The following is a 17758-nucleotide window of genomic DNA, read 5'->3' as shown; positions in this document are numbered from 1 at the left end:
TCATGTTTCTGGAGGCAGTGGTACACTGCAAACACTTGCCTGACCACACAGCTCAGTTGATGGGTTGGAGTGGTGTTGATGTTCTTGGTGGTGGATTTGGTGTTTTGTTCAGATTTTTTGTTGGGTTTGGTGTTGGTGGGAGTTTTTTAGGTTTGCTTCTCTTTTGCTTTTTAATTCATGTTCAACTAAGGACAAGCAGGTCTGTTTCTCAGAGAAAACAACAAAAGGCACACACAGACAAATGCCTCAGAGAAACAACTCCAGGTTAGGAAAGCAACTTCTTGAGATACTGTTTGGACTTTTATTGGCAACAATGTTGTGCCTGTCACATGCTGCCCCCTGCTTTTTCCCCACTGGGAACAGAAAATGGAAAGTAGAGGGACCAGGAGCCTCCCCACCAAGACAGCCCTCACGGCGCAGCAGGAGTGCTGGGAGAAAGCCAAGGTGGTCCAGATTTGGCCTCCTGCCCAATGCCCTCCGACCCTCATGCCCTCCTGACTCCAGCCCTTGGCACGTGGCAAATGGTTCCTGCCCATGGGAAGAAAATGGCCCATTAAAACATTCCCAGCCTGCCTGATTTAAAAGCAGATGCAGCAAGACCATCCAGATCCTTTTGCCACTCCTGGGAGGGTGTGTCCACAGCGCTGGACAGCACCAGGGACAGCCAGTGCTGGATCCAGGATCATTCCCCCCTGTAAAGTCCTGCCAGCCAGCACTGCAGTGCTCAGAGAGGCACTTGCCAGCAGCTGATGAGGCTGGATACTCTGTTTCTTGGTCACAGTTCTGCCCTGCTTCCTGCTGGGAGCTCCCATCTCCTCTAACCACCCAAATCCTGTCTGTAGGGGATGCCTTGAGATCTGTGTTTCTATGGCACCTCTTCCTGGCAAACCCAACACTGCAAGCGCATACTGACACAGACATTACCTGCAGGTCTGAAACACCCCCCCACCTCCAGAGTGGTCCAAAGCCCTGTGACACCATAGCCAGGCATGGAGAAGATGGGGAGACAACGGGTGCACGTTATAAATATAAAATCTGCTACAAAGAGAAGACATATATTGTACATCTTTGACCCATATACACAAGAACACAATATACACAGAACACCCCGGAGGAGTGGGGGCTTTGTAAGTAGGTTTTGGGAGATGTTGCTCCCCTACCAGCCCCGCCCTGCACTCCCCCACACGCTGGAGGGGGCTGTACTCACAGAACATCAGTCACCATAAGTTCCATCAAACTGGCACGCATAATTTGAACTGTATGTGGATGGAGTGCTTATCGCCCCTGTCATGCCTGCCCCATTGCCCTGGGGGAGAGGTAGGTGAAGAGGATGGAGAGAAGGAGAGAGGGCAGGCACGAGGGACTCTCTTGTGAACCCACAAAGCGCTTGGGGTCTCAGGACCCTCGGAGCAAAGGGAGGCCCTGAGAGAAACTTCTTGCCCTGCCACCCTCGTGGGGAAGGATTTTCCGGCCAGGCAGGTCTCTGATAAGGCATTTTCATCTGGGAGATGGTGCAGTGTCAGAAGAGAGAAAGGAGCAGATGGGGTAGCTGTCAGAAGAGAGAAAGGAGCAGATGGGGTAGCGCACATAGTGCAGGTTAACATGAGGCAGACAAGCCCAGGACAGGGAGTGGAGAGGACAGAAAGGCTTCATCTTCAGCTCTGGTTTATCAGTAAACCTTCTTTCCAGGGTATCCCCCAGCCCCTTAAAGCCTCCCTTCCTGGCTTGAGCCTCCAGCACGGTGTAAAATACTGACAGTTGTCAAAATGGCACATCCAGGTGCATGGAGTGGCAGACAGGCACACGTTAAGAATCTATGTGAGCTTTGTACAGCAAGGATCAGCTCCCAGCTGGAGTGTCCAAGGACTTGGGTTGACAAAAATGCCACAGTGATCAGATCGGGCCAGGACGACGGAGTGGGCATGGGAGAGAGGAGTGAGTCAAGTCTGGGCACCTATCGGCGGTAATGATTGGGGGCATCCGCAAACATGTACTTGAGTCTGTAGGCTTCAGCGAGCAGGAGTCCAATTTCTTCATTACCCCAGTGTATTGTGGGCAGGTTTTGTAACAACATCAGAAGGCCCTGAAAGAAAGGAAGATGCTTAGTTTGGAGAGGTTGAAGGCAGAGCACTGATCCAGAGCAGGCTTGGGGGCAGAAGGACCAGAGGCAGCAGCTCTGGTCACCACACTCACAGGTCTGAAAGGCTCAGAGACAGTATTAAGATGTGCTTGTGTCTAGATCTGAATCAGTGAAGCACCTCAGATGCCCCCAGGCCCCTTCAGATAAAGGGTGATATTAGAGGCTTACAGCTGGACACAGGAAGGCAATCACTTACTGTGATCAGAGCTCAGGTGCAGGGAAGAGCTGGTATGTGATGTTTGAACTGTCCAACAGCTCAGTTCTCTGCCCTTATCACTGAGGCTCAAAAGTTACTTTTAGGCAAAGCTCCTGAGACCAGAAGATCTTGGAGCCAGCTCTGAATGACAGCTGACTGTCCACACTGGGCTCCCAATTAGAACAATTCCCTCCCCTTTACCCCCATGGAATCATCCTCAACCTCAGGTTCTTACTTGGAAGTCTTCCTCATCTAGGATCTCCTTCCGCCACTTGATCAAGAAGGCAGCGCAGACATACAGGTGGAAGTGTGAGAATCCTTCTGGCTCCGACTGTGGAGAGCAAAACTCTGGGTCAGCTCCTCCAGCTCATCTGCAGAACAACTTCCCTGGATAGAGATGTCCTACTGGGCCACCCATCACTCAACTCACTATAAATGACACACTGCTTTGTTTCCCTCATCTCCCCGGTTGGTGCCAGATGACCTCTCTCCTCTCATGTACAGGGAATCGGCTCCACAGTGACATGCCCAGCAGGGAAGTCAGTGGAAACCTGTGTACCTGGTAGGTGTCCCAGAGGCGGATGGTACAGCGAAGAGGCAGCTCTCTCATAAGCAGGTTGTTCATCCAGCGAAAGGCAAACTGCAGGTATTCGACCTCGTACTTCCTAAAGTGATTATGTACCTGCTCTGAAACAGCACATTTCACTTACACACCTGGGGACCACAGTGTCCCAGCTCCTGCACACTGCTCCCAACACACTGGTTTTCAGCCACTTTCAGGCTGAGACCTTTTCCTCCCAAACTCCTCCACTCCTCACCCTGTGCTACCCAGCCTGCAAATCCTGTCACCAGGAAGTTTCTGGCTGACCCCACCCTACCATGCCTCCATACGTGTCGTAGGCAAGCATCTACCCCTGCCCCACTTACAAAGAGAGTACTACTTAAAAAGAAGGCCTCCTGCTGTTATGACAAAAGAGCCAACATGATCAGGTTCCCCTGTCACCTACCATCGATCCGGCTGACCAGCTCCTCCAGAGCTTTGACTTTCTTCTGGATCCCCGGCTGTGCAAAGGTGTAGTTGTCCTGTGGGGAGAGGCCACAACTCAGAAGCGGCAGCTTTAACAACAGCTAGAAATGATCAGAACCAGACCACCAGTTCGACAGGGAGATGAGATTGTCATTAGCCAAGTCATAGCTCTTGAGCACCAGGATCACCTGCTTGCTGTGAAGTCCCTAGTCAGGACAGTGTCATCAGCACCCACCTCCCCAGCATTTTACTCATGGATTTAGCTCGGTGAAGTGGCAAAATCTCCCTAATGCCAGAACATACAGAACACTCATCCAGACAGGGAGAGAAGACAACCACACTGCTACCCCAGCAAGGGAAGAGAAATCTCCATGGCCCCAGAGGCTCACCTGTATCCCATCCAGCAGCTTGCTCATGCACCAAAAGCTATCGGCTTCGATGCTCCGTAAAACATCCTGCGACAGGTTTGTCACATCAAAGTTTTCCACATCCTCCTCTGCAAAACAGAAGAGCATCAGGAGGATGGAGGATACCAGGCAGCACGTGGGACAAATCAAGGGGCTTTATCAAGCCAAAGCATTGCAACAGGACTACAACGCTCCATGCATGTGAGAGGTGTGCTTGGCACTGATCGCAGTACCCATGCACCCTATTTCTCCAACTCAGGTGACAGGCTGAAGAACCCCAAAAGACTTGTCAGCCATGACCTGAATGCAGCCCAGCTCCCCAGGGAACTGTGGGAGGGATCCCACAGCACTGTCATTCCTGTCATCCCTTCTGGCGTGAGGGGCTGTGCATGGACAAAGCTCTGGCATATTGGAACCCCCTCGAGCCAGAGCGCATCTGCCCTGAGTGACAGTAGGTCTCTGCCAGCTGGTAGCACCACAGGGAGAGTTGGGAGAGCTGAAATTCTTCACCGCAGCCAGAAATTAGGGAAGGAAACATTGCCCTTGGCTTGAGGAAGCACAAGGGAGCTCAGTTCCCGCTCTCAGTTGGATTCATCAGCATTAGCTCAGGATTAAGCACAACAGAGGCTCCTAAAAAGTGGCTGCCAACTTTGAGGACTCATGAGGAAGAACTGCCAAAGCTTCAGAAACCTCCACAGGAGAGCAGGACTATCGGGCACAGCTGCAAGAACCCAAAAGCATGCAAACATCTCCCTGGGCAGCAAAAAGACCCTGAGTTAAATCCAGCACAGAGCCTCACAACTGGGGCACATGGCAGAGAGATGGCTCAGTTTTGTGGAGTTTCTCCTCCACAAAAAAAAAAAGCCTGGCTAACACAGGGTTCGCACAGAGAAAGTTAAGGGTTCTCACGGAGTACGAAAGGCTGCCCTTGTTTTCAAATGGGTTTATGAAGGGTAAGGGAGAGACGCCTCGAGGATGGCATGACAGCGATGCTGGCTGAGTTTGGAGATCACCTGCTCCAAGCCAGGCTCACCCTAACCAGGCATGGGAAGGCAGTGGAACATAGGTGGGGAGACAGGAGACACAGGTCTGGCCCTCTTGGCTTGGCTCCCTCCCAGCAGCTCCCTCCCTCTTCTCCTTGGGAAGAAAGCACTCATCACGTTTCTGTCACACTGGTAAATCACATCAACAAATGCCAGGGCTAAAGTAGCCCATTTCCAAACTCAGAGGCTCAAAAATACTAGTAAGCACCTTTGATGTTCCTTGCAAAAGAGCAAGAGAGGGAGAAGATGGGGCTCAGGGTTAGAGCCAGGCCACCCTCTCGACTTAGACACACTGCAGGGCAGCTGTCACAGACTGGTACCGCTGTGAAAAACAACACTAACAGATCCTGCCCAAAGGAGGAAGGGAAGTGCAGGGCCAGTGACTCCAACACTGCTCCCACCTCTGCTTCTCCTCCAGGGCAGAGCTCAGCTCCGAAGCAAAGCTCAGCTCCAGAGGAAACTGCTACCAGGAGTTTAGGGACAAACAAGAGCTTAACCCTACAATAATCTCGCAGTTTTGTACTGCGGAAAGAGCAGTAAAGCATTTTTCCAGCTGCACATCATCATCATCCAACACTATCACTCTTCTGCTGACTTCTCTACAGCCACTCGCAAAGGAGCTGTGTTTAATCCCTTTGCACACAGGAGCCTGGGAATTTGTTGGGTAACCGCTCATGCGGTTGGCCAACTGTCGGTTCATTGCTTGCGTCAACTTCAAAGAAAGGAAGGTGCCAAATTGTTTACTGAAAGTGACCAATAAGTTACAAACCATTCCCTACCCAAACAACCCACCTTTTCCCAATAGACACTTTCCAGCCCTTAGAAACTTAGAAAAAAACCTCTGCACATCCCACTGAAGGATGTTTTAGGCCTTGGTCTAGTAACATATATAATGGAAACATTATCAACCAGACACATTAATCAGCTGATAAAGCACCAAGGAGAGATTTTAATTATCTGTAGAAAAGATGCTTTGTCGTGTGGAAATGCAATGCCTGCCCAAAGCATGGGATGATAGGTCAGAAGTCTTCAGTGACCCTGGCAACGGGGACCAGCCTGTTAGCAGAGTTGAGATCACTTCATGAGAAGCTACACAGCCAGACTAGGGAGCAGGTAGCCACCAAGACAGCTCGTGACCTAAAGACTGGTTTTTAAATTGCAGGCTCTGGGGACATAAGGGGGATGCACGATGTTGGTTGGTCAAATTCTACTCAACCGGTCTCACGCAGAGGATTTTCTCCAACGCAAGTTTCAGAGATGGCTGGAAAAAGGAAGGTCACATCCACAGAGGAAGCTTCAGTCAGGGGTGAAAACAGCATTGGAAGATGGTGAGAAGCATGAGGCCGGCAAAGAGATGGACAGGGCCAATGCAGCATGAACTGATGCCATACGCAGAGAGAGTTAAGCCATGACAACCAACATGGAACAGGAGTGCAAGAAGTCACACCACGTACCCACAGGCAGCTCTGATGCTTCAGACCAGTTCCCTTCTTGCATAGGTAACTCACTATGCACAGCTCTACTGCTAACCCAATAAATCAATCCTGAGCCTCCATGAGAATTATGTGCCATTGATGCTGCTCAAGCAATAAGGCACAGGAGAGGCCACTCAAAGAGAACTTGTTCAGACCTGGAATGCTCTTGACCTCCCACAAAAGGGAATTCACTCCAGCTGGTAGCATTTTGTGCCTTCTCCTTCAGGCTGCGAGGAGCAACAGCACTTCCTAGGGATCAATCCTGGCCACACTGGCTATCACAGTGGAAAGTAAGATGGCTCATCTCTTCACATTACCCTCAAGAGGCAGATCAGTACTAGTTTACAAAGCCTTAGCTTGACAGTGGAAGGCTTTCACCAATTTCAACACGTTTTGGATCAGCCCTTAAAAATATTTGTTCAATGGGATTTCTGTCGCTAATACAGTCCTATAAATTCTTTTTTCCTTCTATTTACAGTGAAAATGAAGAGCCTTTAAACATAGGGATTACAACATCCCAGCATTAACATCAAGTCCAAAACACAGCTACAACCAGAGAAAGAACAAAAGCGCTATGGGTGGAAAGGACTTGATCTCCACCTAAAAGCCACTGGCTGACAAGAAATCCAAAAGCAGCAGAATGAAGTCAGTTCATTTTCTGAAACTCTCAGCTTGATAAACACACCTGTACTAGCAGCAAGGGACAGGAATTCTTACTTAAACAGCTTATTTTACAGTCTCAGCAGGTCTCTTTATACTTCACTCATTCCTCCTACAGCAAGAATTGTCTCCAAGTCCAAGCTTTGAAAGCAAGACGCTCTGGCAACTCTATATACCGGGGCTTTGCCTAAACACCCTCAGTGCTTAGAAGATCCCATTTTCCTCCAAACTGTGATGTTGTTAAGTACATTCAAATGCAAACCCACTTCCAGCACTTTAAATTCTGTGGGACTCAGCAAGATTATCAAACCGAAGGCAATTCAACCAGCAAACAGAGATACAGGAAGAGGTCAAGATGCATCTCCAACCTGGCACAGGCGCTCTGAAGGAAATACACATCGCCCCCTCCTCCAGCAAGGCAAGTTTTCCTCATGCCAGCATTTCACACCATTTCAAACACCACCATCAGGAGTGCTTCAAGCAGCAAATGTAACTTACCAACATGCTCAGAGAGGAACACAACAAAGAACGGAGTGACCAGGTCATTGATTCCCTGTACATAGCCGCTGGCTGGGTGTCGAATGGCCCAGATAAACAGGATTCTTTCAAAAATCTAGGGAAGAATGAGGGAAAGCATGTACCTGCATTAGCCATGCACAAAGCAAAGGTAGAAAAGCATAACTGCTAAGCTCAGGTAGTGGAGACCATGCACTGACAGGCTTTTCTGTAGCAATATAGATAATGTAAAAAGCATAAAAGTCCTAGGAGAGACTCCTGTATGATCCACAGATCCCCCACATAGGCCAGCCCACTCTCAGAGAACAGGACAGTCCAGTTGAGGCTCCTCATCAAAGCCTCTGCCTGAGGAAATGCAGACCCAACTTTTCCAGGACCAGATAGCTTAATATCCACAGGACAGGGCTACCTCTTAGCAGAGCAGCATGCTTTGCTGAACATCAGGTGGAAAGCTGAAGTATTAGCACAGTACTCCCAGCAAAACATTACAGATCGGGACAGTTCCCAAAGAGCAGTCTCCTCCACAACAATCAACATGCTATTCCCAAATTGCCCCATTCTCCTGGACACCATGCTCTGATACATCACATACACACACTGGGCTTATTTCCAAAGAGGAGAGGCGCCCACACCTCCTGGCCATCTCTCAAACCCATCCCTGCCTCAGTTGCTCACATACCACTTTGCACAAAAAGGGTTTTGAAGTAAAACAGAACCATCTCCTCTTTGGGTTCAAATGCCTCCAATTTGTCTCAAAACAAAAGCTTCAGGTCTTTTACCAACTCTTGGCTACATCTTGCCACGGAAGAGATGATCTCATAACCCTTGAGCTCCAAGTCTTTCAGAAATACAGGACAAGACCATACAGTTTCAGCAGGTACTTGCATCAGGAGCTGCGACCCAGGGAAGTTTCCCCACAAAGCTAACTCCCTAGTAGAAATGCTTGTCTAACTCCACACACATGCCCCATGGCAAATGTGGAACAGGAGCTTCACTTCCCCTTACCTCCTGGACGAGTGGCTGCTGGAAGAGGGGAATGAGTGGGTTGGTCCTTGGAATGTCAATGTGGATCTGGAAAAGAGGGTGGATTACACACACCAACTGTGCTTTCCAGGGCCACAATAATTCATCACAGGTTAACATGCCTCAGTGTGCCACCACGCCAGAGCTGCACTTGCTGAGAAGCACAGTGAGGGCTATAGATGATAGCTGTACTGAGAAAATCATCTACGGTTTTATCTCCAGTCTCCTCTGCTCAGGTGCAGGCAGGTGGCCAAAGCTGGGAAGGAGCTGGGGTCTGAAATTTATTATTAGATCATTTTAGGGAGAGCTTAACTAACAAGGACAGAAACACGGTGCTTTTTCCCCAAGGAGAAGACTCCTATGAGCTACAACTAGAGAAAGTTCTAGCATGACCCTAACCACATGGACAAGCAGTGGCAACAGAGAGGAAAGAGATATAACCAAGGCAGAATGAAGGGCAGCAGGCAGAAGATTCATACCTGTCGGTAGGTGTCTTGATGATGCTCCTCGTTCCGGGAATCATAATACTGCTGAATGAAGCCAAAGTACTCCTCCCGCTTGCGCTGCAAAGTCAGCTTTCGACGCTCCGAGTTTGCAGGAAGGTAGCCCTGCATCAGGAAAACCCATATCAGGGCAGACCCTCTTCCTCACCACAAACCATCCCTTGAAATCCTGCCAGTCAGCTGTGCACCCAGAAACATCAGGCACACAAACTCAGGAGCTGGGGAAAGAGCTTTCATGGATTTGGCTTTCTGAGCCCAATGTTTTCACTACTCTTGGAGGAACCCAACTTCACTGGATTCACTTTCCCTAAAGAGAGTGAACCACATATTCCCCACATCAGTCTGGGCTTTGAGCTCAAAGAAGACGTAACGATTACACTCCCCGATCAAAAAACTGCTACAGCTCACCTGTACACTGGGCACACATAAAACGAGCAAAGCTGGTTATGGGACACATGAAGGTCTAGAAGCAGGTCCCTGGCTCAGCACAATCCCCCCAGACTCCTGTGTCAGAGCTTCAAGTACTCACGGAGAGGAGACGCCATGTCACAGGCCGAACCTCTCTAGGTACACCAGGCCAGCTGCATTTTCTTAGCTCATCTGCAAACGGACAGTGGTGGCAATGGATTAGATCCTAGGCACGTCCAGGCACCACTGTACCTAGAAGGAGAGGAAAGCCCAGTCTGCTCCTGCAGGCTCTGGAGACACTGAGCCACCAGGAAGGCTCCCACACTAGCAACGACCGGGCATGTGGTTCTGCTGCAAGGGGAGTAGAGATGATTTCAGCCTAGCTTGGGCACAGAACTGGTAGCTGCAGGGGCCCCACTGAACCAGAACCTCAGTTCTCTTGCAGAGTCCAACAGCCCCCCGTGATCCCAACCATCATAAATAAGATGGAGAAAGATAAGGAACACAGAGGAAGTGGTTGGAAGACATTATCATCTGCCAACAGAGTGATCTGTGCAACCATCCCACTTGGTGCAACTGCAGATAGTAATTTTTTCCACTCTGAAGCAGACCCAATTACAACTTGATGCAGGTAGCAGGCCGCCTCTGCCTTCCCCTTCCCACCCAGAGGCACCCTCATTTTGCCACACTCACCCAGGTCCGTGTTGTGACTGGAAAGGAGCTGTCGAAACTTCTCCAGCCGCGTTTTCTCCCTCACAGTCATGGGGGGAGCACCGGAAGCATTTTGGTCAGAGATTCGGGCAACAAGTGGAATGACAGGTCGAAGGGGAAGGGACTGCTGCTTCTGAAGGGGAGTCCGCACACAGGCCTCCTCTGCAAGGACCAGATGCTGCACTGAGGTGACCGGAAGGAGATTGCATCTCTCCGACCCTTCCCTCACTCCTCTAGCCACTCTCAGAGACCTGCCACCGCAGATTTCACCCCTCTCTTCCCCAGCACCAGTAAACAGCATCATTGGCCCACTCCAGTGGATCGGCTGGTTCACAGGCATCTGCTGCAGCTCTTCCATCGCTTCCCCCCATTTCTCCTTCCCTTTCTTCCTCCTGCATCCAGACACCCGGCTGCAAGTGGATCAGACTTCCCTCTGCACATGGGAAGGCATGAGCAGGACAGGACACAGGTGACAAGGCAGAAGCAGCTGTGGGAATGCCAGAACTGACCATCAGATCTGGTCTGCGCTCCACCGATCTAAAGAGCAACAAAGCTAATCGCTAGTACAGAGAGAGGAAGCAATGGGCTGCCAGCGCCCCCTTCTGGGTTACTTTCACTGCACAGGCAGACAAGGCAGAGTGAGCAGGGGCTGATGCTGCCCAATTCCCCGCCCAAGCTGTATCAACCTGGTGTCAATAGGACCTCATCCAGATCTTTACTAAGAGCAGCACACTCTAGGCCACAAAGGAAGCAGACAGTGAGCAAGCCCAAGCAAGAACTTAACAGATCTCCAAAATCCCTTAGCATCCGGAACACGGGGTACTCTGGGACAGACGTGCCTGTAGCAGAATACTGAGCAGCAGAGGACACTGAAGCATTGAGACTAGGCCTCTAAAAATGCTTGAAGTACAGGACACTACAAAGAAGAAAAAGCCTCTCTTATGCTACAGGCTGTGTCACAGCCTCTCGCCCATACCCTTTGAGTAGCAATAAGCAGTTGAGTTCAGTGGTCAAGCAGGAGAGCACTAGAGCAGAAGGCTGCCCCTGAAGATGGCTCTTACCAGAAGTCCTGGAGAGTTGAGCCTCACTGCTAGACTTGATGACCTTGCAGTTGGTGGGCATATCGCTGAGAGTAGACTGGGCCCGCTCGGGTTTCACCCGCAGCTTGCTGTGGTTCTCTAAAACCTGGGCTGCTGTGGCCTTGGCCACTTTGGAGTTCAGAGTTTGCAAAGAGGAAGAGGAGGAAGAGAAGTCCTCATCTTCGTCATCACCGATGTCCCAGGCATCACTGGTACTGCGGGCAAACTCATGAAAGCTGGAGGCCTTCTTGCTTTTCATAGGCAACGCACTGGCCTTGGAGCGGTCCTTGATGAAGCTGCGAGCCAGAGAGGAATAGTATCAGAGCCATGTTGTTATATGAGTCCATTTTGTTTCCTTTCCCCATATCCTCGCTCCAATCAGCCAATCCCTTTATCCAGTTTCCCCGTTCCTCCTCCCAGACCTAAGGAATATGTTAAGTCTGTCTGGGCTCCCCACTGCTAGGAGGCAGAGCTTGAGCTGCTCTGACAGCCATCACAGAGGCCACAGTGGCAGCAGACAGCTGGAGAGAAGCCAGGCTTCACGGCTCAAAAGGGCAAATACAATTCCTCCAGCTCTGCCTTCCCTCACCCTACAGAAAACAGGTACATTAACACTCAAAAAAAGTCTTGCAACCTGGAGAGAGGCATGTCAGAGGTTAGACAGAGCAGGTCTGTTCCTGTGGACAGTCCCAATAACAGCTGTGATCGTTCCCAGCAGCCAAACCAGCCTGGTTGTTTCCTCAGGCATAGGAGGAGCCCTTGCATTTACTTTTAAGCTACAAGAGTCAAAGTCCACCACCTGAAGCAGGGAACTTTCACCGCTACACAGCACGAGATGGGGATAAGGAGCCAGTTCAGATCAGTTCTGCCTTTTCCTGTCAGTAAGGGTGCTGCAGTTCTCCAGTCTTGTAACTGCTGGGCAGCTTTACTTCATTTTCCCTTAATTCTTCGAGCTCCAAAGAGGAGCAGAAGAATCAGACACCATTGCTAAAAATAGAAAAAAAAAAAAAAAGAAGTCTGTCTCCTTTGATGAGGCTGTTACTGTATGGATTTCTGGCCATAAACGGCACCAGCAAATAAGCTTTCCGTGCAAGCCTTCATAGCACTCAAGACAGCACAGCACCCCACTGCTGTCCTTCTTTGCTGCAATATCACACTGCCAGGGATGCTAGCTAGAGACCTCCACCTACTGCAGAACTGAGCCAAAAACCTGCAAAGCCTTGTGGTCTGCCTCTCTAGGAGATAAACACTTACTTTTTGGTGAGCCGGGAATCCAGGGGAGGATGCTGAGCGCCATAGACAGGTTGAATGCTGCAGGAAGGGGAAAGAGAAAAAACAAACCAAGATACTACAAAAGAGGTCCCATGAATAATCTCAGCTTAGGCTGGGGTCACAATTCTTGCCTGCACTCAGGAGCTGAATATAAGACCAAAACTAACCTCAAAAACCTTCTAACTTAAAGTCTTAGATCCAAAGTGTCAAATTCAGATGAAGATTTGTTCTTTGCAGCAGCAAAGAGAAGCCTCGTTTAAACTCTGAGGGCCTTTCCAGCCTGAACTGTTCTTTTCTGCGCCATCAATTCACTCCAAGTGACCATATGTCTCAGCCTCCCTGCTGATGTTCACTCTGTTTTCCATCAAGGGGACTTCCAGTTTCAGGAATTCACCTTTCCAAGGCCTGTGGGACAGGGAAGGACGGTGACACTGGGGATCCTCCACAGATACACTTGAGGGTTTGAACGCCATGCCGGCTCTCAGGATCATAGCCTATGCTACAGCATTGGAATGTCTGGTACAGTGCGTGGTTTGACTTGGGTCCAAATCCCAGCTTAATCAACTACTTCCTATGTGGCCTGAAATGAGTCACCTCAACTCAGTTCCACGGCTCCCCGTTCTGTGGAGTGGGACTAATGGAACAGGAAGCCTGAGAGTTCCAAACACTACATGGGGAACATCACCTCAGAGAAGAGCTACTAGACAAGTGCTAATCACCGGTTTTACAGAGTCTGGATGTGAGACAGGGATTCTGAGTTATTACCTCCATTTGGGCAATTATTCACAGACAGCCCACCCTGGAAAACCATCTCTGAAAAACAAGTCATCCCCATACTCTGGTACACAGCCTAGTCCCATGAGCCATGGCAGAGACAAAGGCACGTTCTGAGCTGGAATACAAGAAACAAGCTCCTCTTGGGTCAATAGAGCTGGTCTGGTTTCTAGGAGCTGCAGATGGTGCCTGGCAGTAAAACGAGCAGAGCCCAGCCATGTAGGGGAGGGATGGCAGCCTGGTACAGCTGGAAAGCACACTAGGAACCAGATGATGCTGAGGAGGCAGAAGCAACAGGTCCAGCTGGCACGGAAGAGATACAGAGATCCAGCGCAGGGGCTGGAAATAGCCACAGCTTAGAGAGATCCTGGTAGAGTAGCCCAGCAAGCCCCCTCACCACTGCAGCAGCTGTCTCTCATGGCTGGAAGTGCTAAAATGGCTCGCTGTGTTTACCCGCCAAGAATTAAGCCCAGGATAGAGTGTGATGACTGATGAGCGTCTGGAAGTCAGGACAGATATTAAGCAGAAGCACCTCCACGGATGGCCATAGCAAGCAGATAATCAGGAGTAAGAAAAACAACCCCTCCAGATCAGCATTGTTTCCCAATGACTTGTTGCAGCCAGCTCCTTGCAGAAAAGGAGCCAGCAGAGCCTCTCCCATAACCGGTACCAAACTCGCACTGTCTCGTGATAGCCAGAACACCACTGCTCTTCTCTGCCCTGGGACCCACAGGCTGCCAGTGGGCAACTGCTTTGATTTGCCTGCAAAGGCCTGAACTTCACAAGACCGGTGAATGATGCACGTTAAAGAGAGAGGAGGGGATGTGACAGCTGGGGGAAGAAACTCTTTCCTGGGGTTCTGAAGCAATTGGCCAATGGCTGATACAATGGCAGAGGGTCCCACCTCCCAAACAGTTTTTTAAAGACTCAGAACCCAGACACTCCCAAACAAAGAATCTCAAGCTGATCTAAGCTGACACTGTGCTGCCAGACTGACTGGACTCCCCTGTTCAGTCTCAGTTTAAGTTCTTTGGGACAGGCTCTTTGTTACCTGGTACAATGGGTGACTAATGGCGTATGGTACAATGGCTGTGCTGTGTTATACCGCTCACGAGATCATCACAGGGTGTGGGTTATTGACACCGCAACAGAAAGCATATCCACGAGACTTCAGTGCCCCTTTGGACACAGAACATATTTACTTCTAGCACACTGTTTCTCCCCTTTTAAAACAGCATTTAAAAAGCCCCAACCAGACACCGGCTGCCCATTTCCCCGAAGAGCAGGAAATAAACCACAGATGACAACACATTAGACCACCCTGCCAAAGCATCCTCAGGAAATTAGTGGGGAGAGAATTTCCACTGCAAAAACCACAGGATAGCATTGGAAAAACAAAACAATATTTACCAGTTCTGCTACCCTAAATCCAGAGGGACCAAAAGCACCAAATAAAAGCTAATACAACTAAGTGACCAAATGCACAAACTGTCATGGAAAAGGAAGCTAACACAGAGTCCAAATCTCTACAGAGCTGTCTTTTGCCAGATTGTCAGGGTAAAAAAAAGGAGAGAGCCAAGAATCTGTATGGGAAGGTCTCTTAAAGCTCAGACAAAAAAGAAGGAAGCTTCATGCCTAGTGACCATGGATGCAGCACATCCCACCTCTACCTTTTCTGGTCATGTTGCCCAAGATCTATTGATAACTGTTCCTGGAAATAACTGGCACACAGGGTATTTGGAGGTGGTAACACAGCTCCTGCATAGCCAGATACTTGCCAAGGAGGCAGTCAGGAGCAGGAGAAAATACTGCCAAGAACTCTACGATGGAGCGTATTGTCTAGGGAGGACTGGCTGCCTCCCAGACCGGTTCACCTGGTTTGAGCTTTCCGAGTCAAAGCTCAAAAGTCACCAAATGCAGAAGAGAGACGGTGTCCAAGACCATCAGCTAAGCACAAATCTGAGACCTTCAAACAACAGACAGCAGCGATCAGGAGACAAATTAACCCATGGAAAGCACAGCATTCTCTTCCCCCATGAGAAGCAGAGGAGGAACACTGAGTGCTCCTTGCTTTCCCCTCGCTTGCCACAGACCCGGATTGTCCGGCCTGAAGGATTCAGCACAGTGACAAAGACACGAGTGAAAGCACATTAGAAATATTTAACTGGCCTAGCAGGATTTAAAGCCAACTAAGCATTTAGATTATGTGCGTACGCCAGGAGGGGAAGGGCAGGATTCACATAAGGAAAACAAGAGCAAACGTGAAGAGCCCCCAGATAGGAAAAACATCGGGGAGAGCCTTCACAGAGAGGTAGATGTCATCTCCTATGGCAGCCTTGCTCCTAAGGCATTTTAGGGAGCACCTCCTTCATCGCCACCAGCCTCGTCTTCCTAAATACACGTGAATCAGACATTTTGTTTGTTTCTCCCATCCCTGGGTGAGCATGCATGCCTCAACAGGAACCAGGACATTACAGCCAGAGGAACTGAGGGGAGGTGCAAACAGAGAGCCCCCCTAAGTCCTGCATCTTGAGCAGAGGTGGAAAAGAATTAACATCCCACATAAGGGAGGATAATGGGGGAGTTACTGGCGTTGGCAGGGGCACCCCTCTAGGACAGAGTTGCTGCCACTCAAGGCAATACCTCTAAGGACTTCAGGAAAGGATAAGCTTTCTTCAGTATCTGTGGAAAGAAAGATGGTACAGTCCTGGCTCCGAAGCCACCCCAAAGGAGCCTTCAAGGTCCTGATCCCTGATCCTGCTTCACATGGGGCAGAGAAGGCACACAGGAGTTCCCACAGTCTCCCCACAGCCTGTCTTGTCCTACGGACAAGGGAACAGTTCTGGTCCTACCCTCGTCTCTTAAACAGTAAGCCTTCCTCCATCAAACTTTCTCTGTCCCATAGCCTGGGGTCCCCCTGACATCCACCCTATTGGAGGGGGGAATCCCAGGGTCCCCAGCCAGCTTCTCTGCCCTGCAGCCAGGATGTGTATGCCTGGTATGCTCCCAGTCTTGCAGGGAGGTACAGCAGGACACTCTGTCCCAGAGTCAGTGTGGGTGACAGCCCTTTCCCAAGGCAGAGGGACGGCTCCAGCTCCCCTTCCCGACACCCTCAAGCTGGAACGGTGGGAGTTGCGGCCCGTGCACCCCTTTCCCGGGCTCACCTGCCCGGCAGCTTGGCGCTCCGCTTCCAGAACTGCCGGCCGCTCTCGGCCGCCATGGCGGAGGGAGGGGCGGGCCCGGCCGGCCGGCCGGCGCCAGTGAGCGCGGCAGCTAGTGACCCCCGGCCGGCCGGCCCCCGGCGCGGTGTGGCGCGGAGCCGAGCGGGGCGCGAAGCAAGCGGCGGCCCCCACAGGCCGCCTCAGGACCGCCCGCCCGCAGCACTCGGCGCGGCCATCTTGACGCCGGGGCGGGCAAGCCACCGCCATTGGCCACTTCGGGCAAGGCACTGCAGATCGTCCAATCGCCAGCGGACAAGGGAGTGACTGACGTGAGGAGGCGGGGCCTACTGCGCCGGAGGGGCGGGAGAGACCATCGCCCGGCGGAGGCGGGGGTCTAGGGGAGACACCACCGCGGAATGACAGTTTGTTGGCTATCGCTGGCCATCGCTGTCCCTGCGCGCCATTCGAATGCACACGGGGGAGGCATTTTAGCTTCAGTGAAGTGGCTGCTTCAGTCTGAAACAGAAGCTGTTTCTATTCAGAATTAAAAAAAAAAAATTAAAAATTGGTCCCAGGAAGCAGGTAATTTCCTTTTTTATTTATACAGTATATAGCCCATACTTAGTGCTCCAGATGGGAATAAAACCATTCATATTATTACTATTATTCTCCACCCCTCTTACTCCCATCGTGAGCACTAAGTAATAATTACTACAGCTGGACTGTAGACAGCTTAGGCCTTGAATTTAATCAGTTACAGCTGGGAGCTTGTCAAAGAATGTAAACAGCACAAAGGCAGGAGAGCAGAAAGGGAAGAACAACTACAGTAAATCGTAGGCATCGTTTTGAGCTTTGCCAGCACGAGAAAGGACACCGACCGCCTATCAAAAGAGTAAGCGCGGCACGCGAACAGAAACCACCGACCAATTCTAGCACGTATACGCACAGAGGCGAGGAAAGACTATAAAGCTAAGCCTGCCGTTCCTCGAGTGCCTGTCGTCCGCCAGCCGACCGAGCCCGCACTTAAAATGATAGTCAGACCTCCCCCAATTCAACAACCCTGAAGATTCCGCCCAGATAGCAGGTGCCACGACAGAAAGTTCTCGCAGCCCAAGCAGCGTCCAGTGTGTCCACTTCAAGCACTTGGGACCCTGCAGGTGAGGGGTTTTCTTTCTGGGGAAAAGTTTTCTAGCTCATTTGCAGGTGCCTCAGAATGAAACTGGACATCTAAGACCCCAAACTGAACTGGCCCTCTCTAACTTCACTCGCCTCTGGCCCCCTCCAACTCCACTCCGCTCGCCTCTGGCCCCCTCTAACTCCACTCCGCTCGCCTCTGGCCCCCTCTAACTCCACTCCGCTCGCC

At 50.7% G+C, this 17758-nt stretch overlaps 1 protein-coding gene across 2 annotated transcripts; it reads right to left on the bottom strand.

Moving 5' to 3' along the window:
- Nucleotides 1-167: 167 nt before the first annotated feature.
- Nucleotides 168-16495, bottom strand: TBC1D22B (TBC1 domain family member 22B). Of its 2 annotated transcripts, XM_027899892.1 has the most exons (13): nucleotides 16399-16495; nucleotides 12443-12499; nucleotides 11171-11484; nucleotides 10092-10271; nucleotides 9520-9590; nucleotides 8967-9095; nucleotides 8470-8535; nucleotides 7447-7561; nucleotides 3753-3859; nucleotides 3344-3419; nucleotides 2896-3023; nucleotides 2572-2667; nucleotides 168-2083 (listed from the first exon to the last, which is right to left on the bottom strand). In XM_027899892.1, exons 1-13 carry the CDS (start codon nucleotides 16452-16454, stop codon nucleotides 1955-1957), a joined length of 1524 nt encoding a protein of 507 aa, XP_027755693.1. In that variant the 5' UTR covers nucleotides 16455-16495; the 3' UTR covers nucleotides 168-1954. The 2 variants fall into 2 exon arrangements, with proteins under 2 accessions (XP_027755693.1, XP_027755692.1); XM_027899891.1 differs by lacking the exons at nucleotides 12443-12499; nucleotides 16399-16495 and adding an exon at nucleotides 11823-12424.
- Nucleotides 16496-17758: the final 1263 nt, after the last annotated feature.

This window comes from Empidonax traillii, unplaced genomic scaffold, assembly GCF_003031625.1.
Source record: "Empidonax traillii isolate 1590-97213 ecotype Southwest subspecies unplaced genomic scaffold, ASM303162v1 scaffold694:size336501, whole genome shotgun sequence".
Taxonomy (NCBI): Eukaryota; Metazoa; Chordata; class Aves; order Passeriformes; family Tyrannidae; genus Empidonax; species Empidonax traillii.
Note: the sequence above shows the minus strand (reverse complement) of the source record. Positions and strands in the feature narration are given on the sequence as shown.

Coding starts and splice junctions, on each gene's coding strand:
- TBC1D22B (XM_027899891.1), bottom strand. CDS start 11,953: ATGCAAGGGCTCCTCCTATGCCTGAGGAAACAACCAGGCTGGTTTGGC. Junction 11,485..11,822: donor TCTGACATGCCTCTCTCCAG/GTTGCAAGACTT, acceptor TCTGGCTCGCAG/CTTCATCAAGGACCGCTCCA. Junction 3,860..7,446: donor GTTCCTCTCTGAGCATGTTG/GTAAGTTACATT, acceptor TCTGTTTTGCAG/AGGAGGATGTGGAAAACTTT.